Source organism: Dipodomys spectabilis, unplaced genomic scaffold (assembly GCF_019054845.1).
Source record: "Dipodomys spectabilis isolate Male_0828 unplaced genomic scaffold, ASM1905484v1 ptg000125l, whole genome shotgun sequence".
Lineage (NCBI taxonomy): Eukaryota > Metazoa > Chordata > Mammalia > Rodentia > Heteromyidae > Dipodomys > Dipodomys spectabilis.
Genome location: NW_024870802.1, coordinates 17641495 through 17663732, shown reverse-complemented (window position 1 = coordinate 17663732; position 22238 = coordinate 17641495). Strand labels below are relative to the sequence as shown.

General features: G+C 38.3%; 2 protein-coding genes and 1 non-coding gene across 2 annotated transcripts in view; all 3 read left to right on the top strand.

The window, feature by feature from the left end:
• The window catches only part of LOC122115698 (cytochrome P450 2C5-like), a 34362-nt gene extending 16151 nt beyond the window's left edge, over positions 1-18211 (top strand). Inside the window, exons 6-9 of the mRNA XM_042689117.1 lie at positions 7692-7839; positions 11446-11633; positions 14931-15072; positions 17959-18211. Of these exons, the coding sequence (XP_042545051.1) occupies positions 7692-7839; positions 11446-11633; positions 14931-15072; positions 17959-18140 (660 nt within the window). The 3' untranslated portion in view covers positions 18141-18211. The remainder of the gene's footprint in view (positions 1-7691; positions 7840-11445; positions 11634-14930; positions 15073-17958) is intronic.
• Positions 1-22238, top strand: part of LOC122115690 (cytochrome P450 2C25-like) — a 451891-nt gene that overhangs the window by 247075 nt on the left and 182578 nt on the right.
• LOC122116060 lies at positions 13376-13482 on the top strand. Its single transcript, XR_006148877.1, has one exon. It is a non-coding gene; the product is annotated as a U6 spliceosomal RNA (small nuclear RNA).

Sequence of the window (22238 nt, the reverse complement as noted above, 5' to 3'; positions counted from 1 at the left end):
CTGATGCTGCTGGGTGAAATGTTCGGTAAATGTCTGTTAAGTCTAGTTGATCTATGCAGCTGTTTAGATCTGCAGTTTCTCTGTTGAGTTTTTGCCGAGTTGATCTATCTAGTTTGGAGAGTGGTGTGTTAAAATCCCCAACGATTAATGTCTTTGGATCTATATGGGATTTGAGGGAAAGTAGTGTTTCTTTGATAAATTTGGGTGTTCCATTGTTTGGCGAATAGATATTTAGAATTGTAATATCCTCCTGAAGGAGAGATCCTTTAATTAGTATGTAGCGACCTTCTTTATCTCTTTTCACGAATTTTAATTTGAAGTCTATTTTATCTGATATTAGGATTGCAACTCCCGCCTGTTTATGCGGTCAGTTTGCTTGGTAGATTTTGTTCCAGCCTTTAAATTGAAAATGTGTTTGTTTTTATGGGCAAGATGTGACTCCTGCAGGCAGCAGATAGAAGGGTCTTGTTTTTTAATCCAACTAGACAGTCTATGTCGCTTAATTGGAGAGTTCAGTCCGTTAACATTAAGAGATAGGACTGAGAGGTATTTGGGAGTTCCTGCCATGTTATCTACCTTCTTGGGGGCTGCAAAAACTGGGTTCTTCCTATGGTTCTTGGATTCTCAGTTTTGGTGCAGTTTCTTGGCCTTTATTGCAGTCTTGTTTGTTTTCTATGTGTAGGACATCTTTAAGAATCTTTTGTAGGGCTGGTTTGGTGGAGATGTATTGTTTCAATTTTTCTTTGCTATGGAAGGTTTTTATTTGGCCTTCAGTTATGAAGGAGAGTTTAGCTGGGTACAGTATTCTTGGTTGATAGTTGTTTGTTTTTAGGGTATGGCATACATCATTCCAGGCTCTTCTTGCTTTGATTGTCTCTGCTGAGAAATCTGAGGTGATTCTAATTGGTTTCCCTTTATAAGTGATTACACTTTTCTCTCTGACAGCTTTAAGGATCTTTTCCTTGTTCTGAGTTGATCCTGTGTGGATTATAATGTGACGGTGGGATGTCCTATTCTGGTCTGGTCTATTTGGGGTTCTAAAGGCTTCTTGTATCTGGACAGGCCTATCTTTTTGCATGTTTGGGAAGTTCTCTGCTAGGATCCTGTTAAACAGATTTCCTAGACCATTAACTTCTGTTTCTAGGTGCTCCTCTACACCCATTATCCTTAGATTAGGCCTTCTGATGGTGTCTTCCAGGTGTTGGATAGATCTATCATATTTCTTGGACTTGTCTTGGATGGTTGTATGTTCTTTCTCTATAATATCTAGGCTGTCTTCAATCCCTGAGATTCGATCTTCTGCATGGTCTAACCTGCTGTCAAGACTCTCTACTTCGTTTTTTATCTCTTTTCCTTCTAGTTGGTCAGCTTTGATGGCTTCAAGTTCCTTGTTGAAGCTCTGTTTTAGGTCTTGTATGAATTTCTTTACTTCCTTAATTTGGTGTTCAGTGTTTGTCCTCAAATCACTTAGTTGATTGGTTATGGTTTCTTTGGGATCCCATTCCTTCTGTTGGGTTCCATTCAGTATTCCCTTTGTGGTCTCCCTGACTTCCTTCAGCTCTTTGTTAATGGATTCCATGAATGCCTTTAGTGATCTTTGTGTGTTCTCTACCTGGTCTCTCAATTCCTGTATTACTCTTTGATTAGCTTCCTCCCGTTCGTGGGATTCCTGCAGATCTCTTTGAGTGTTCTCAGCCTGCTCACGCCATTCCTCCCTTTCTCTTTGAGTATTCTCAAGTTGTTCACGCAAATCCTGTATCAGTGTTTGAGTAGCTTCCTCACGCTTATGATATTCCTGTATAAACTTCTGGGATGCCTCCTCTCTCTCCCTATCACGCTCATACAGAGTCCTTTGTACGTTGTCAAACTTTTCATTTATCATGTTTGCCACCAGTGTTTGTAGAGCTGTTTGGGAACTCTCCTCTGGATTATTCATTATCTATTCTAACCCCTGATTATCAGGATTGGGAATTGAGATACCCGAATTTGCCATTTTTGTTGGGTTTTCCGGCTTACTCTGCCCATTTGAGATGAAGATAGCACCAGTTTTGTGCTAGAACACTATCTTAAGGCAACCATCAACCAAAGTTTGCATTTGTACAGTCAATAGTCTACAGATACAATCTAGTTCAACAGATACATCTATTCGACATCAAACAACTATATGTTAAAGGACTTCGAACCGCAGAGAGGAATTTGGAAAACCAGAAATTATTAGGGTTAGGGAGAGATGTGGGTAAAAAATAGGAATAGATTGGTGTGGGGAGGCACAGGGAGAGTTAACTATGTCCTAATCACAATGCAGGAAATAGGTTGGGTAGGATGTAAGTAGAGAGAGAGAGAAAAAGAAGAAAGGGAAAGGGGAATGAAAAGAGACCAGAAAAAAAATAGAAACGTAAAAATTAATGTTATTTTAGAGATTAAAAGACCATCTCTTTATAGAGGAATATGAATATATTGAGAGAAAGGGAGGGACATAGAGGAGATGAGAAAAACTTTAAAAAAATGCTTAAAATATTATATAGGTATAAGAGGTATTACTGCTATTAATGAATTTAAGTCTCAGAGGTTTTGAATTGAGTAATAAGTTTGTGGATTAAGTGTGTACACAATGGGGGATAGGGTCTACTGGTTAACTACGGGTTTATCTGAGGATGTGCAGGACAAGAGTTAAGTCACATAAAGATGAACAAAGAGGAAAAGATGGAAAGGATAGGAAAGTGAGAAGAAAAGATCAGAAGTTCAGTAGAGCTAGAAAAAAAAACAAAAAGATAATTAAGAATGAAAGAAAAAGAGAAAGAAGACAAGAAAAGAAAAGAAAACACACATTCACGTATTCCTAAAATAAAAATTATAAGAGGAGAAAAAAAAAAGTTAATAGAAAACAATTATTTTTTCAGAAGAGGCAAAAATTAAAGATTAATAGAAGTTTTAGAAAAGCAAAAAAAAATTTTTTATATATATATAAGGTAACAATAAACGAAAAAAAAACAAAACAAGAAAAAGAAAAGAAGAAGAAAAAAAAGTTCTTTGATTTTTTTTTTTTTTTTGGGAGGGGTGGGAAGAGTCCTGTATCTCCCTTTTGTCTGTAACCAGAGTCTGGTTGGAGTCTCTGGTCAGCTTGAGGTCCTGTGGCTTGATTGGTTTCTTAAGTCAGTTTGTTGGAACAGGCAGAAAAATGCTCTGCTTTACCCAAGATTTTGAGATTCCCCCTCCCAGGTTAGTTTACTGGGAGGCTGATCTGCTTTGAGAATCACAAAAGAGGGGGATGCAGTGATTAGGCTAGGTTCTGGGTAGAGTTGAGGCCTTTCAACGAACAGTAGCTTTTCCCTGGGGCTATTTTGTGAAAAAAAAAACTCACAGCACCCAGCCTGGAGCCATTCTCAGGGTTTCTGTTTTTCAATTGATTGTGGTGGCTGCTAGAGGGAGGGGCAGCCTCTGGCTCTGGTTACCCAGTGAGGAGAGCCACTCCAATGGCTGGCGCCTGAGCTGGGTGACTTTTCTCTGGATGGAACTGAGTCTGTGAGGTCACTTCGCCGTTAAGTTCTTGTGACCTGCTAAATGACTCGTTTTATTCCAAGGCCTGAGCTGGAGCTAGCCGCTCCTCCGAGCTTTGTCGGTATCCAAGATGGAGATCACCAGTGCTGGGGGGGGAGGGGTGGCCTTCCCTCCTCTGCTCCCAGAGAAGGAGTGAGGAAGTGGGGCTTCTACTCACGCCGAGTCTTGGATCCCAGGTCGTCTCTGGTCTGCAAAGTGCAGGATGAAGTTGTCCGCTCCTTGTCGGTTCTTGCTGGTGTTGAGTAGAATCCGCTCGTCCGCTGCGTCTGGCTCCTTCGTCCAGGACTGCGTCTCAGGTATGCCTCCGCGGCGGTGGTTGCCGCTGCGACCCTGCCGCCGCAGCGGCAGCTGCTCAGATGTGTCTGCTTGGCTTCCCCTCTCTTGACTAACTCTCTGTCCTGTGATGGCACACTTGGTGTGATTCTCTGGCTTGGGACTGTTCACTGGAACTCTGAAACTGTTTTCTATGCAAGAGCTTGTTCAGATTCCAGCTTCTCCTCCGCCATCTTCCCGGAACTCCCTTCCTATGATTCTTATATTCTCTGTTTGGGGGCTGTTTCTTGGCCTTTATTGTGCTCTTGTTGGTTTTCTAAGTGTAGGACATCTTTAAGTATCTTTTGTAGGGCTGGTTTGGTGGAGATATATTGTTTCAATTTTTCTTTGCTGTGGCAGGTTTTTATTTGTTCTTCTGTTATGAAGCAGATTTTAGCTGGATACAGTATTCTTGGTTGATAGGTGTTTGTCTTTAGGATTGGCATACATTCCAGGCTTTTCTTGCTTTCACTGTCTCTGCTGAGAAAGCTGAAGTTATTCTGATTGGTTTCCCTTTAGAGGTGATTGATCTTTTCTTCCTGATAGCTTTAAGGATCCTTTCTTTGGTCTCATTTGATCCTGTGTGGATTACAATGTGTCAGTGGGATGTCCTGTCCTGGTCTGGTATATTTGGGGTTCTAAAGGCTTCTTGTATCTGAATGGGCCTATCTTTTTGCAAGTTTGGGAAGTTCTCTGCTGGGATCCTCTTAAATAAATTTCCTAGACCTTTAACTTTTGTCTCTAGACCCTCCTCTACACCCATAAGCCTTAAATTAGGCCTTCTGACGGTATCTTCTAAATGTGGAATAGATCTATTGCATTTGCCTTCAATACTTATCTCTTCTTTCTCTATAATGTCTAGGCTGTCTTCAATCCCAGGGATTCGATCTTCTCCATGGTCTAACCTACTGTCAAGACTTTCTACTTCGTTTTTCATTTCCTTTCCTTCTAATTGGTCAGCTTTAATAGCTTCAAATTCTTTGTTGGAGCTTTGTTTTAGATCTTCTATGGACTTCTTTAACTCCTTAATTTGGTTTTTATTCTCCATTCCTTTAGTTGGTTGGTTATAGTTTCATTGGAGTCCCTATCCTCCTGTTGGGCTGCATTCAGGATTCCCTTTGTGGCCTCCATGGATTCCTCCAGCTTTCTGTTTGTGGATCTTTGTTTATTCTCATCTCACTCATGCAATTTTTCTGTTAGCTTCCTCACACTCACGAAATTCCTGTATTAATCTTTGGTTAGCCTCATCATGCTCCTGCATTTCCCTATTACCCTCACACAGAGATCTTTGCAGGCTTCAATCTCTTCATTCAGTATGCTTACCAGTAGTGTTTATAGAGCATTTTGGAACTCTCCTCTGGATTATTCATCAACTGCTTTGTTGTCTGTTTTTCATGAGTGGGAATTGTGATTCCTGGACTTGTCTTTTTTTGTGCTTTTCCAACTTGTTCTGCCCATTTGGGTATGAAAGCAAGAACATTTTTTTCAAGGCAAGTATCAACCACAGCCCTGTAGTTGCACTGATTGTTTGAAGCAGTCAAAATGAGTACAAATACAATCTAGTTCAATAGATACAATCTAGTTCAACAACAGCTAGGGATCAATGGACTAAGAAAGTCAAAGAGGGAGTTAGCAGACCAGAAATTAATAGGTTTAGGAAGAATTGTGGGGAGAAAATAAGATTAGAGAATGTGGGAGCAAAAAGGAGAGAGGGAATTTAACCAAGACCTAATTTCAGAGAGAGGAAAAGGGTAGAAATAAAGAAGAGACATAAAGAAAAAAGGAAAAATTTAAAAATTTAAAATAAAAATATAAAAAAATAAACACTTAAAAGTATATAAGTATGAAGAAATAATACTACAATTAAAGGGGTTAAAGCTGAGAGTTTGTGAACTGAGTAATCTATATCTGAATTAATGAAGTATAAGGTCTAATAATCGAAGACAAGCATATATCTGGGGATGAACAGAACAGGAATTAAGTCATGCAAAAAAAAAACAAAAAAACAAAAAGGACCAAAATGGAAAAGAGTAAAATAATTAAACACACACACACACACACACACACACACACACACACACACACACACACACACACACACACACCTAAAACAATGATGAAAAAAATAGAAAAGTAAAAAATTTTAATTAGATAGAAACAAGAATTCCTCGATTTTTTTGAGGGGAGGGGGTGGTGGGATCTTGTCTCCCCTGTGTCTGTAGTCTTGATTTGCTTATGGTGTTTGGTTTTCCTGTGGCTTGATTGTTTTCTTAAGTCAGTTTGTTTGAGCAGGTAGACAGCTCTGCCTTATCCAGGACTTTGTGATCCTCCCAGTGGGAGGGAGATCTGTTTAGAGTATCGCAAAAGAGGGAGATGGCTCTTTCCTCTAGCTTGGAGTTGCTGTGATGAGGCTAGGTTGTGGCAGGGTTGAAGCTTATCAGCAATCAGTAGCTTTTCCCTGAGAGGCTAGCTCTTGAGACACACAGCCCAGCCTGAAGCCATTCTCAGGATTTATGTTTACTGAGTTTCAATTGTTTTTCTTTTACCCCTCCTGATGCTGGGTCTGCTGTTTGTGCTGCAGTGGGGAGGGTCAGCCTCTGGCTCAATTTACCCAGTGAAGAGAGTCACTCCTCCATAGGTGGAGCTTCCTCGGCCTGGGAAGTGCAACTTTTCCCTGTGTGTAGCTGAGCCCTGCATGTCAGGTTCCTTCCAAGGTCTGAGTTACATGCTAGCTGCTCTGGCTGTGTCTGTGTCAGTATCAAAGTTGGAGTTCTTCTCTCATGGTGGGGGAGGGGCTACCTTCCTACCGCTACTCGTGAAGAGTGAGGATGTCTTGGGGATACTCACACCTTTCCCTTGGTGTCCAGCCATCCTTGATCTGTGACTGTCTGTGGTCAGCAGGATGAAGATTTCTGTTCTTTGTCAGTTTTTGCTGGTGATCAATAGAATCCGTTCACACACCACCTCTGGCACCTTTGTCCCAGGCTCTCTTTTTGATATAGTGGCCACAGTAGCAGCCGCCCCCACCACCGCAGACACAGGAGTGCTTGAATCTGTCTCCTTAACCAATATCCCTGGTTTTTTTCTCTCTGACTAAACTTTTTGTACTATGGTTGTGTACTTGGTGTGACTATCCTTGGACTTTTCACTGGAACATTTAAACTGTTTTCTATGCAAGAGCTTGTTTATCCCCCAGCTTTTCCTAGGCCATCTTCCTCCAGACTCTACCTTTAGCATTTTCACAAGAAATACTTAGCATATGTAAATTTTTGACACAAGATGTTAAATTGGAATAAGGACTCATACCTGTAATCCTACTACTCAAGAGGCTGAAATCTGAAGATCAAAGTTTGAAGCCAGCTTCATACTCATTTAACCAGCAAGAAGTGGAATGTGGAGTTGTGGTTCAAGTGGTTTAGCACTAACCTTGAGCAAAAATGCTCTAGGACAACACCCAAGGCCTGAGTTCAAGCTCAAGACCATCAGCATCATCAATAAAAAAGATGATTGCAAAATTTACTTGAGACTTGTAATTCCCTAATTTTCCTACTTTATTACTCGATTTTCTTATCCTGTAAAAATTAGAGAAAATATAGTTATTAGTGGCTTAAATGAGTGGTGAGTTTCATGATTTCAAATACAGAGTCGCAGTACCATATCAGTGAGAGTAGAGACAACACAGTAGCCCTGAAACCCTGGGCTCAACTACTGTCACCCCTGCCATGTCATTGTGCATTTCTCTTAGTGCTTTACTCTCCAGGTTTATGTGAGATAGTGTAGATTCACTATAATCACATGTGCTGGTAAATATCCAATCCTAGGAACAGAAAAATCTGAAGGAGCCATCAGAATTTACTACTGAAGGTTTGACAATTGCTGCAATGGATTTATTTGGTGCTGGGACAGAAACGACAAGCACAACACTGAGATACTCCCTGCTGCTCCTGATGAAGCACCCTCACATCACAGGTAGGTGAATTTCAGGAAAACATGGGTAAAATGCTGCTAGAGATTTGAAGATATGTCTCACAATTCAACAGCCCATGCTACCAGCTGTAATCAAAGAGAAGTGATGAGAACAAAGCAGTAGGAAAAACAATAAGATTCTCCTTTGGTGTCTTGATTTTATAGAAGGTAATTATTAGAAAATAGTTCTAGCATAAATTGATTTTAGACCAGAATTTCCAGTTTTTACAAGAGGTAAATTCATCTATATACTTTTCCTTATTCTAACAATTCTAACGCTGCCATAGGCCAAGAGAATTCTTGTCCCTATGCATCAGGAGAAGTACTAGAACTTAATGAGGCTGTCTGAGATAAATTCCATTCTGGGACATGTCCCCAAAACAGAGACTCATTAGGAAGGTATTACTGAGACAGAAGCCATACTTGAATGAATTGTAAAATTTCAGAAGTCTATTTCCAAAAAACTTAAGTCTGATAAAGTTAGAATTTCACAAGGACATTTGTATTTTTTTTATCTTTTACAATGTTATTTTACATTTAAAGATTTTTACTTGGGAAACACTGTGTTAAGATTTAGGAAATAATGATAAAATAGTTTCAAATAAGGATTAGTCCTCTGAGGGGAAAAAAGTAGGAAAATAGTAAACAGAAGAAGTCTTTACCAAAAATCTGACCTTCAGAGTATATGTAATTGTGATGAAATAACTGAGCCAGACACATGATGCTTTCACATGAATGTTATAGCAAGAAAAATTCAGATAAAAGCAAAACCAAGCTACAACTCTAAAATTCCCATTAAGTTTAGAAATAGCAGGTGTCACTGGACACCAGGGGCTCACATCTGTAATCCTGGCTACTCAGAAGGCTAAGACCTGAGGATTTAGGTTCAAAAGCCAGCCCTGATAGGAAAGTCCATGAGACTCTTCTCTCCAATTAAGCACAAGAAAACCAGATGGGACACTATGGCTCAAATGGCAGATCACTTGCCTTGAGCAGAAGAGCTCAGGGACAGTGCCCAGGCCCAGAATTCACGTCCCATGACAGAAGAAATGCAGGAAGGAAGGAAGGAAGGAAGGAAGGAAGGAAGGAAGGAAGGAAGGAAGGAAGGAAGGAAGGAAGGAAGGAAAGAAAAGTGTCAAAGAAGATAGAAAAAGAATTTAACAAACAGACTCTCCATGCTCAAATTCTCACCACACCTTCCACTCATCAGGTGTAAAGAAAGGTTGTCTCTCTAGAGAAATTTGAACCTGCAAAACTCTGTACTCAGAAATTTTGGGTAAAATCAGTGAAATGTAAAGATGAGTGGCCCAGTAAAGCCCTCTTGTTGTTTATGATGCATAAGTTTCTATTTCTCTTGATTCCTGAAATTGATCAGCAAAGTATATCCTCCAGAATGAAGAACTTTAAGAACCTCCATTTTTACCAATTTGATAGAAAATTATCTCCAAGTGTCGAGCAGAACAAAGGGAATAGAAGCATCCACTCCGCATAAGTTGTAGCATTCCAGAATACCAGGATTAGAAAGATCATCACAACTTTCAGAAAGACACAACTAGGTCACATGTAAAGAGAAGGTGAAGATTGTATCAGAAATCTTAAGAGTAACAACAACCTATGCATTGATGAGAAAGTGTGGGAGAGTTAGACTTCCCTATCAGCCATAAACTTCATACCCCATTTTCTCAAAATACCATATAACGTATTTCATTCAGTTATCTAAAGCCAAGACAAAGAAAATCATGGACTCTAGAAGCTGGGACAGAAAGGTCATGGGGTGTTCTGAGACTGTCACTGAGGCTGCTAGAAGCTCGCCTTAGGAAACACCCACATGAGAACAAACCAGAAACCAACGATGCAAGGAGGGAGCGGAGACACTGGGAATGAGAGACATGACCATTTACTGACTATGTATTGCTAGACATTTCAAACACCTCTTCGTGTACTTGCAAATAATTCTAACTCAGGAAATGGAAAAATCATGAACTGATATGGAAGACAAGAGAAGGACAATAAATGGAAAACAATCTTAGTTTCCACCCAGGGAACAATATTTCTGTAGCCAGAATGATTAATACTGGTTTAAAACCTCAAATACTATATCTAGTATATCATTGTTAATGAAGTGAGGAGAAATGTGGGTATGTAGCACCATGTATCTATTTATAAATGTGGCTAAATATATGAGATTGAGATGTAAATGTAAATTTTTATTTCACATATTAGGAAATCAATAAATACTCTCTAAAAGTGATTTAAAAAAAGCCCAAATGGGCACCAGTGACTCCTGCCTGTAATCCTACCTACTCAGGAGGCTGAGATCTGAGGATTGTGGTTTGCAGCCAGCCCAGACAGGAAAGTTCGTGATACTCTTATCTCCAAAAACTACTCAGAAAAAGCCAGAAGTGATACTGTGGCTCAAGTGGTAGAGGCTCAAGGATAGAGCTGAGGCTCTTAGTTCAAGCCCCAAAACAAGAAAAAGAAAAGAAAAAGAAAGCATCATTATTTAGAAACCTGAAGATAATTTTCCGAAGCAGATCCTAGGATGCCCAATATGGCTATCATTAGAAGTATTACTGCACATTGCTCATATGCATACACGAACACACACACTATTTGTATGTTAAAAAATAAAAAATAATACTTCTTTCCTATTTTTCTTTGAGAACAATCATTTCTTCCTCTGCATTTTATTATTGTACCTTAATTGTATATTTAATACTGATACTTCCATATCTGCATACAATATTTTTTTCTATTATTATTAAGTTGTTGTACAAGGGGTTTCAAGTTAATACTCAATTCCTGAGTTACAATGCATCTTGATCAATGTCTCTCCTTAAAATGTACTTCATTAATATTTTTACTTATGTTGTCTATTTTTAAAATATGCTCTTACTATACTCATATCAATTATGGTAGCTAAATTCTCTTTTTAAGACATGTCATTTGTTCTATAAATTAATAGAAATTGAAAATAATGTTATGGTAAAATCATCTCTTATCCTATTTTATGTTAAAATTTGGTTTAAATATATTATATTTTGCTATATATATAGCAAAAATATTTCTGAACTAGAACAAAATGGGAATATTTTATTAATATCTTAAAAGTCATACTATTGTCTTAGAGCCATTTATTTTATTGTGTAGTCCATGAATTATCATTCATATTTGTGGAGATTAGTGAAATCTAGAGATATAAGTGAAGATAATAATGCCCTCAAAAATATACTTTTATTATTAATATTTTATTTCTTTTATTTTGTAATGTCTTATTATAAGTATGTAATACCTATAGTAACATACTTCTTCTATGTCAAATAAAGGTATTTTACTTCAATATATAAAGTATATTACATGTACATTAATAGTCTTTTTGGTTTTGTGGGTTTTTTAACAAGAAGCTAAACTTTATGGATATATTAATACATTATAAGGCTACTTAGTAGAAGACTTATGTGAGCATATACTGAAGTATTAATATTCCATGGGGCATGTATTTTTTACATCAAATCTTGTTCAGACACATTATCACAATTTATGAAGCACTGACTATGATCAATGTGTTACTTTCCTCCTGTTCCGCCATTTCTTATTATGTCTCACCAGCTAAAGTGAAAGAAGAGATTGACCGAGTGATTGGCAGGCACCGCAGCCCCTGCATGCAGGACAGGAGCCAAATGCCCTACACAGATGCTGTGCTGCATGAGATCCAGAGATATATTGATCTCCTACCCCTAAGCCTGCTCCATGCGGTAACCCGTGATGTTAAGTTCAGAGACTACATCATTCCCAAGGTGAGTTTGTTTCTTCTCAGCTGAGGCTCCATAGGGAGCCTGAGTTCCTGAGGTTGCTGTGGGATTCCTCTTCTGCACACCACATGAGAGAGCTGGGAAAGTCTCCGCTCAGTTGGCTGCTCAGGAGAGTCTGTGTTATGGGAAATTGACGGTTATATATCCATGGAATAATATCCCTGGTATCCTGCACTGTGAATTTTCCAATTTTTGTTCTGCCCCTTAAATTCTTTTGTTTTGGGGTGGTCCTTCCTATTGGCTATTTTGTATTTGTATTGCATTTTATTTTTAATTTGTATTTTGTATTGGCTTTTGTATTTCCAAATGAATGTTACAAGTATATTTTTATCAAGTTCTCAAAATGCTCAACTGCAATGTTTGTTATGACACAGTAAAATTTTAGATAAATTTGGGGGAAACTGGACTTCTTTAATTCATGAATAAGTTATGCTCCCAATTGTCCTATGTTTTACTTTACAAATAGTATTTTGTTTTCAATAGAGTGGCTTTCAAATATTTTCATTGACTTTTTCAAAATACTGAGTGTTTTGATTGTTATTATTCTTTTTTAGGGGTGAAGTGGGTCTTGGGGTTCGAGCTTTGGGCTGGGACTGTGTCTTGGAACTCTTTTTGCTCAAGGCTGGCGCTCTACCACTTTCAGCCACAGCACCATTTCCAGTTTTCTGATAGTTAACTGGAGATAAGAATCTCATGGACTTTTCTACCTAGCTGGCTTATAACCACGATCCTCAGATCTCAACTTCATAAGCAGCTAGAATTACAAGTGTAAGAGACCACTGCCCCATTTGAGTCTTACTCATTTTATGGTACCTTTGCTATACTTTTTACATAATATGTAGAAATATAATTAGTTATTCTGATGGCATCATAATAAGTAAACTCATGAAATTTATTAGACATTACTAGTGATTTACTGCAGATTTATTTGGAAATTAGAGTGCATTACCACAATATCTGGGTTAATATTTTTATGCGGGCTTTTCCAATTCTTGTGTCTATAAATTTGATTTGCTGAATTTTTGCACTGCAGCCAGGATGGTATAAATAAAATCGGTGATGGTGGTAATCTTTGCTTCATTTATGATTGACAGAAAAAAATTCAAGCTTGATATTACACTGTCAAGTTTGGTATCTTTAGTAGATTTTGGGAGAGGTTTTTTAAAATAATTTTAGGGAAGTTTACCCTATGTTTTTATGTATGAATTTTGAACATAATTACATTTATATTTTGAATGAGATCATTTCTCTGTAATGATTCTTCTTTTTAAAGTTTTTATTATAATACTGATGTGCAAAGAAGTTACAGTTACACAAGTCAGGTAGAGTACATTTCTTCTTGGACAATGTCACTCCTTCCCTGGCCCTCTCCCAGTTTTTCCTTTCCAACTCCACCTACAAGTTGTACAGTTTATTTTCAACATAGTGTCTATTGAGCTACACTGTTACATTTGTTCACCCTTTGTCCCTCCATTTCTGTGCACCTCCTTACACTACCAAAGACAGGTAAAGAAACAAAATCAAGAGAAAAGAAAACAAAAACAGCAAAAAGACCAAAACTCTTGTTTTCATTTCATGCAGTTCATTCCAATAAATATTACTTTCTACAATCAGATGCACGTAGATATTGAGCCTTTGTGCTTCTCTCCTAAAAGTATCTGTCTGTGGTCTCACTGTGTGTGGATCTCTAGGATTCTTCTTTTTATATATTTAAAATTTTAAGCATTATGCTGGCTTAGGCAGCACATATACTAAAATGAGAACAATACAGAGAAGATTGGCATGGCACTTCTATAAGGAGAACACTCAGATTTGTGAAGCATTCCATATTTTTATCAAAACAAATACCAGAAAATGGAAACATTGGAGTAGGGACAAATGAGGGCACAGGAATGGAGGGAGGAAGGGTGAGCAAATGCAGTCACTGTATTCTAGATGGGTATTCGTAGACTTTCCATTACTTTATTACCTCCTTGCTTTTAAGGTGCTGCTGTTGAGAAATCTGGTGTTATGCTGATGGGCTTGCCACCATAGAAAACTCATTGTGTTTCTTTTTTTAGTTTTTTTTTTTCTGGGTCCGGTCGTGGGGCCTGAACTCTGGGCCTGAGCGCTGTCCCTCAGCTCTTCAGCTCAAGGCTAGTGCTCTACCACTTGAGCCACAGCACCACTTCTGGCTTTTTTCTTTTTGCTTATGTGGTGCTGAGGAATCAAACCCAAGGCCTCAGGCATGCAAGGCAAGCACTCTACCACTGAGCCAACTTCCCAGCCCTCATTGTATTTCTTTAGAGATTCTTTTCTGATATGATCTGTTAGCTGTCCTAAAGTCCTCCTGTATCTGGATTGCTAAAGATTTAGGAAATATTCTCCAATTATTTTACTGAATATTTTCTTATTCCTTTAGCATGGGCCTCTTCTTCTTTCTCTAGCCTATTTTATATGTTTAATCTTTCAAGTTTCCCAGATGGCTTTGTATGCTTTCTTCATTCTTCTTTACTTTTCACCTAGTTCTTCATCTGACTATTCTAATATATCTACTTTGTCCTTGAGCCCTGATATTCTGTTTTCAATTTGATCTACTCTTCGTCATTGAGTTTTTTACTTGATTTATTTAGTTTTTCATTTCCAAAACCTTATATTAATTTTTAAAGATTTTTATATCTTTGTTGAAGTCCTTGTTGATATATTGCATTGTTTGTCTTATTTATTCAGCTGTTTATTTGTATTGTCTTTGAATATACTCATATTTTTATATATGTCTTTATTAATTTTAGCGGTCATTCTTATAGTTTTGTTTTTGAGATCTTGGGGTCTTCATCTTCTTCAATACCCTTTGCATCTATTGCTATAGAATTGTTAAATGTAAGACATACATGCCGCTTTTTATGTTTTCTGTGTTGCTATTCATCAGATCTGAAGCCATTTCCTTGATTGAAATTCTTCATCACCTTTAGGCCAGAAGATTGAACTAAGTGATTTTCATTGTATATGTCACTCTATAACTATTTTGTATTTGTTGTTCATGGAACTTAAACTCAGGGCCTGGATGCTGTCCTTGACCTTCTTTCGCTCAAATCTAGTGCTCTAACACTTCTAGCCAAAGCACCACTTCCAGTTTTCTGGTGGTTAATTGGAGATAACAGTCTCATGGGCTTTCCTGCACGTGATAACTTTGAACTACAATCCTTCAATCTCAGCCTCTAGTGTAGTTAGGATTATAGGTATGAGCTGCATCTATATATATATATATAACTTAGCTTAGGTTTTGGTGTATGTTGTTTCCAGGGCACAAACATATTGACATCATTGACATCTGTGCTGCACGACCCCAAGGAATTCCCCAATCCAGACAAATTTGACCCTGGCCACTTTCTGGATAAAAGTGGAAACTTTAAGAAAAGTGATTACTTCATGCCATTCTCAACAGGTAATAAAATTTCATTCCATATCTCAAGATACCTTTGTGGGGAAGGATGTCAGTTGGAACCTATATAAAGCCTCCTTGGGGCTAGTGTATTTACCCTAAACTCATGATTAGGAGCAGCACTCTCAATGCCCATGCACTTTCCTTGTTCATGTTGCATCCTCACTGTTTGACGCTTCAGTTTCTCTGTGCATTTCTTTCAAGTTCAACAAGTAAAGCAAGCAAAACTAGCAAACTTTCTTTACATATATCATAATGATCTTTTCCTAAATAGTGGCTACACTCACAACGAGAAAGATGATTTCATCACAGGTGCCTCCCACATCTTTTTGTGGCATTTGTCACCTCCAGGCTCCTCAAAGGAATGATTGACTCCCAAAAGGCACAGAAGAGTACCAAAGGAGAGCCAGGGAAGATAGGATTTGTGGGGGGAGAATTAACCCATTTGTCACTTCATTGTACCCCAATTTTAAACAGAAAATGGACTAAGCAACATTCTAAGACATTTGGGTACTTCAAACAGGACAGAAGACATAGCAGAGCATTTTTAAGTAAGTCATGAAGCACAACAATAGAACATTTATTCTCAACCAAGAGTGTCAGACACTGTCACATAATCTTATGAACATATCAGGAACCTGTGTCAGATATCCCACAATGATAACAGAGCACTCTGTTCTTCTTTTGATCTAAAACATGTGTCTTGGATATTGTATCTCCATGCTGTAGTATGTGTGCTGTATGTCTGGCCAGGGAGGAGCCTTCCTTCACTGACGCTGTGACTTTTTGTCTTTTTTGTTTGTTTGTTCAATTATTTTGATTTTTTTTTTGTTTTTGTTGGTTGTGGGAGCTTGACCTGAGGGCCAGGGTGCTATCTCTGACTTTTTTGCTCAGAGCTAGAAGTTTGAGCCACAGCTCCACTTCTGGTTTTCTGATGGTTAATTGAAGATAAGAGTCTCACCCACTTTCTTACACAGGCTCACTTCTACTCACAATCCTCAGATCCCAGCCTTCTGAGTAGCTAGGTTTGGAGGCATGAGCCACTGGTATCCAGCTAATAATGTAACCTTTGACATCTGTCCTACATCTGTCATTTAGAAACCATGGGGAAAGGCAGCAATCTCTCTTCAAAAATTCACTTTTTTTATACACAGGCAAACATTTTAAACAATGAGAAAATTATGCTTTCAAATGATTTTGAGCATCAATGAAAATCTGAATATGATATTTGGGAAAGTTAAGGCAACATTTCATTGCCTGAAAGGACACAAAGAGTACAAAAAGGGACATGAAAAGTGCTCTGTGTATTGATGCCTATTCATTTTACAGTTTTGCTATATTAGCATATTAGTAAATTAGCAGTAGGTAAGTATTAGCACATGGGGTGGTGAATAAGACTATTATAAAGCACAGGGGACTATAGATGTGATAGTGCAGTGAACAGGAAACCCTCCAAAATGGAGAATGGATCTTCCTGGATCTGTAGAGAATGGGGAGATGTGAGAAGGGAGGACAGGAAAGTACTATAGGCTGAGAAAATGGAAAGTTGGGATGTATTAAAATGTAAAAAGTGTTCATTGAGGAGCTGGAAAGGTGGCTCAGAGGGAGAGTGCTTGCCTTGTATGCATGAGGCCCTGGGTTCTATTCCTCAGTACCACATGAGCAGGAAAAGCCAGAAGTGGCGCTGTGACTCAAGTGGTGGGGGTCTAGCCTTGAAAGGGAGAGCTGCAGGTCAGCGCCCAGGCCCAGAGTTCAGGACCCACAACTGACCCCCCAAAAAGTGGTCATTGAATATTTTCCTGGAGACAGGCCACATAAGCAATAGGAATGTATTTTCTTAGAACATACAAAGTGTTTCATGGAAACCTGAACTCAACATTTTTATAAATAGAATAATGAAACCTTGATTAAAATTGTAACACATCAAAATCTATTATTATTTTAATTTCTCGCCAATACTTCTTGAAGGAATTATTAGCATCTCCAGTTAGTATATGAAGAAACTAGGGCTCCAGTAGTTTAAGTAACTCTGTCACTTAGTGACAGAGTCAAGATTTGACTTCTGAGTTCACCAGGAAAGCAGTGCTTCTCACCACTACTTCCAAGTGATGAATTCCACTTGGAGTGTCAGGTAGGTCTATGTCTTCCAATCCTGCATATATATTACTCTATACATACAAAAGTTTGGAGGAAATCCCAAAGTATATAGTTACAGGCCTTCTTGGTAAGTAGAGATAATATGAAGAAAGAAGGAATGGGAATAGGTCTACAGGTTGAGGACAAACCATATTAAATCCTCATCTCAACCATGGGGAAAAAATATGATTGGAAACTTAGTTGTATTCCAGAAGTATGACTCCTCTCTTTAGCAGAGAACCTAACTGACTTAATAATTCAGCACCCTCCAAATTGGCATACAGAGAATGAGAAAAGGGAAAAAGGGAGAAGGGAAATTTTAAAAAGAGAATTTATCATGTAGAAATACTTAATAAAAGGTTAACATGAAGATGGTGATCTGTTTTTCTTTTAAATATAATTTAGTTTGGTGTAGTTTGCCTTTGATTGTTTTAAAAACAGCATGTAAAAAAGGTAGCTCAAATGGGTTATCAACTCAAGATTCTTCTTTCGTAGCTTCCTGTGGTAGAATTACAGGTGTGCACTGCTATTCTCAGATTAAAAAAATAGTTCAATGATGTAATAGTTAAGATTGCGTGTTAGTATGGACAAATAGTCTGTCTTACCTGTGTTCCTCCATGCATCCATCTGCCATGCATTCGGTAATCTTTGACACTATCTTTTGTCAGTTACAATACAATGTTTCATACTTTCACGCTTACATACATAGAGTCAGTTCTTGCTTTGACTTTTTTTTTTTTACAAAAATTTCAGGCAAACGCATTTGTGTTGGAGAAGGCCTGGCCCGCATGGAGCTGTTTTTATTCCTAACCACCATTTTACAGAACTTCAACCTGAAACCTCTCGTGGATCCACAGGACCTGGATCCCACTCCTGTTCTAAATGGGTTTATCTCCTTGCCATCATCATACCAGCTGTGCTTCATTCCAGTGTAAAGAAGAGCTCTGCTGTCTGGCTCCAGCTGTGCAGCAATCTGCAGTTCCCTCCTCTGAAGCATCACTCACCAACTTCCCCTGCCAGGAATGCTTTCCTGTCCTCCCTTCTCACATCTCCCCTCTCCCTCCAGATTCAGGAAGAGCCATTCTCCATTTTGGATGGTTTCCTGTGTCATGGCACTGTCACATCTGTAGTCTCTTGTGCAATATAATAGTGTTATCAACACCCCACCCACATGTTAATACTTCTCTAATGTTGATTTAGTAATATGCTAGTGTGACAAAACCAAAAAATGATTACCATGTGACAACGTAGACTCCTTTCTCTCTATATTATCCATAATAAATATTACTTTTCATGCCTGGATCATTCTTGGACTGTCCTACTTTGTTCAAAATCCAGTGGAGCAATGAAACAAAATAGAGTCTCATGTTGTCCACATTACGGCAAGCACTGGGAATGGGAAGGGGAAGATGGTAGGAAAACTCTTTGGCTATGTCACCTGTCATATCTGGAGATGTGGATTCAATAAACAAAAGCAATGACCAGAAGCAGCTCCTCCTGGAGGAACATACTATGAGATGCAGAAACAAGAATAAACATTAAAACCTAGGGTTCGTGTCTTTACTTTGGCATTAGTGTGAACACAAAATAAAAAGTGGAAATATTCTTGTCAATTGATGTTTCCAATTGAAAGCCAGATATGGCTTTATGTTTTTATATTACTAATCATCTGTTCTATTATGTTTATTGGTATACATCAATTGTAAGGTGCTTCCTACATGTGTACTATATACTTTGACCATGTCATTTTTTTCTTCATTTTTCATAGTCCTAAAGTTTAAATTCTGGGCCTGCCCATCTGACTCTCATACTGTAGAGCCTGGGGTACTGCTGAGGTGGTAAATCTCTACATAAGGCCTAAGCAGCAGGCTTCGGTTTTTCTGTTTCTGTCTTGATCTTGTCTCATTCTGTTTTCTTAAGATTCAGTACACGGTGTAGTGGGGATCCTTCTGTAGTGTGTCACTGTTCCAACATCATTCTTTGGGCTTTCTTATGGGAGTAGGAGCGGGGAAGTGCAGGTAGCGTTGGGCCTGGTTTTGACTTCTAGTTAACCTTGGTAGTTTGGAAGCTTATCCCCCACCTCCTCTTCAATCCTTGGTCCACAGGAGGCTGAGAGCTGCCTCCTGCCATGCTGGGCAGGAAAGTCTATGAGATTCTTCTCTTCCAATGAACCACCAAAAAAGACAGAAGTGCAGCTGAGGCTCAAATGGTAGGGTGCTGGCCTTGAGCAAAAAAGCCCAGGCCTTGAGTTCAAGACCCATCAGCACACTCTCACACACACACAAACATGCGTGTGCACACACACACACAGACACACACACAGACACACACACACACAAACAATCCGTATAGACACTTGAATTCTACTTTCAATCTACCTTTGGCTAAAGAAAAATCATTTCTGTGTTATAACCCAGGGCTCAGGTTCATTTTTTGGATAAGGATATATTACTGCAAGGGCTAGAGATGAGGTCATAACACATAAACCCCAAGTCTCATAAGCCACTCCATAGTTAAAACCTTCAGTTAAAACAAATGAAAAGTTCTCTCAGTTTGTACTGTTTTTCAATATTCATGTTAATCACTGACTTTCAAAACAAATAAGAGTTTCATAATGGCAGTATCCATTGATTAAAATGAGGGTTAGGACCACCGTGTGTTTTTCATCTTGACAACTTGCAAATACTTTATGATGAATGAACTCTTTTTCCAGAACAAAACTAAGCAGTAACTTTTTGAGTTCATTCATCAAATAGTGTTTGCAACTCATAGAGCTCTGAACTCTAAGCCATTGCAATCTAGTTCAGGACTGATAGAACAAAATATTTTATTTTAGATAAACCACATTTGATGGCTCTATTGTAGATTATCTACCTTATTCCTTATGAGTATTCCCACTCTTCTCTTCATGATGCAAAGAAGGGGTTTGAAGGGTTTTACAATAGATAAATGATATAGTACATACTGCATGTTCCAAGAAATATATCTAGTTACCTAATTTAAATACTGTATAGTGTATACAATTATTAAAACCCTAACAGGAGCTTGGGTCCAGTGGCACCTGCCAGTATTATTAACTACTCAGAAAGCTGAGATCTGGAGGATTGCAGTTTGAAGCCAGCCCCAGAAGAAATGTACATGACACTCCATCTCCAAAATTACTAGTAAATCAGGCTACAGGGGTGTTTCAAGCGGTAGAACAACACAAAAGACAGTATGCCAACAAAGGATGGAATCTTGAGTGCAAACTCCAATGCTACCAAAAATAAAACATGGGGTTCCATAAACATAATTTTTATATTTTATGTATTATTTATTTCAAATATCAAACAAAACACTCATATCCAATTTTTCCATATCTTGAAATCTTCCATATCTTGACTGGCATATTTTTCAACAGGAAAACAGCAAGTTGTACAAAATGCTTTTTTAGGGGCTGAGTAGCAGGTCTTGGGGATCAATGCAGGACCTGGGCACTGTCCATGAGCTTTTTGCTCAAGGATAGAGCTTTATCAGTTGAGCCACAACACCACTTCTGGCATTTTGGTGATTAATTGAAGGTAAGATTCTCATGGACTTTCCTGCCTGGGCTGGCTTGGAACCCCAATCCTCTGATCTCAGCCTCCTGAGTAGCTAGGATTACAGGCATGAGCTACCAGTGCCTGTTCAATATACTCTTATAGTGAGCCAATTTTATGGAAAACCATATATAATGTATGCTTATGTCCTGTATAAATACATCTTGTATATATAAACAGGCATAACAATTCACTGATACATGTATAGATTGTGTATGTATCTAGGCCCAATATATGAGATTAAAAACTGCTATGTACATATGACCATATAAGATGATGCTAAGCAAAACGAACCCCAAGATATGGACACAGAGGTTTTTTCTTTGTTGTTGTTGTTTTTTAATGTACTGTGTGATTTTTTTGTTTCTTTGTATGTTCTTCTCCCTATGGTATATTCCCTGTTGTCAGTGTATTTGATTTTGGTACCCTGCATCTTGTATATACTTTTATATATGGGGAATGATGAAATGCTAAAAATGAAGACAAAGGGGGACCCACTGCAACAATTACACTCACAAGACACTATGTTGGAAATGAACTTTACAACTTCTGTGGAGGGGAGGAGTGGGGGAAGTGGGAGAGGAAAGCGATAGTAAGAGGAAACAAATGAGGGGGTATCCGTGTTTGACAAGAAATGTACTCATTACCTTTCCCATGTAATGGTAACCCCTCTGTACAGCATCTTTACAATAAAATAAAATTTAAGATAAAATCCTGGACCAAGGGGCTTCCTCTTAGGAAAGAGACCAGCAGAGATGGCCAATGACGGTACTTCTCATGTGATATATGGCAAGGTAGAAGGAAGGGAAAATTGTGTGTTAAATACACAATTGTGAAGGTTTGAAGAATGAAATGGGAGGAATGATTTAAGTTCCCTTATAATAGTTGTCATAACATTTATGTTGAGTGTAAAACAATGTGTACAAAGTAGAAAAACAGACGCAGATGCAGGATATGGTCCAATCAGTAGAGTTCTTGTCTAAGAAGGACAAAGCCCTGAATTTAAAACTTAATACTGTCAAAAGTGAAGGAAAAACTGGTATGGTCAAAGTACATTGTATGCAGGTATGAAACATCTTTAAGTGTACAATTAATATGCAAAAATAAAAATAATAGAGCAGATGATTATCAAAATCTGGCTTTCAGTTGCAAAGATAAATTGACAAGAATATTTTTATTTTATTTTTTTGTTCACACTAACACCAAAATAAAGATGCAAATATTAGCCTTTAATGTTTATTCTGTCTATGTCTGTCTCATATATTTTCCTCCAGGAGAAGATATTCTGGACATTGCTTTTGTTCATTAAATCCACATCTCCAGATATAACAAGTGACATAGCCAAAGAGTTTTCCTACCATCGCCCCTTCCCATTCTCAGTGCTTGCCGTAATGGGGTCAACATGGGACTCTATTTTGTTTCATTGCTTCACTGAATTTTGAACAAAGGAGGACA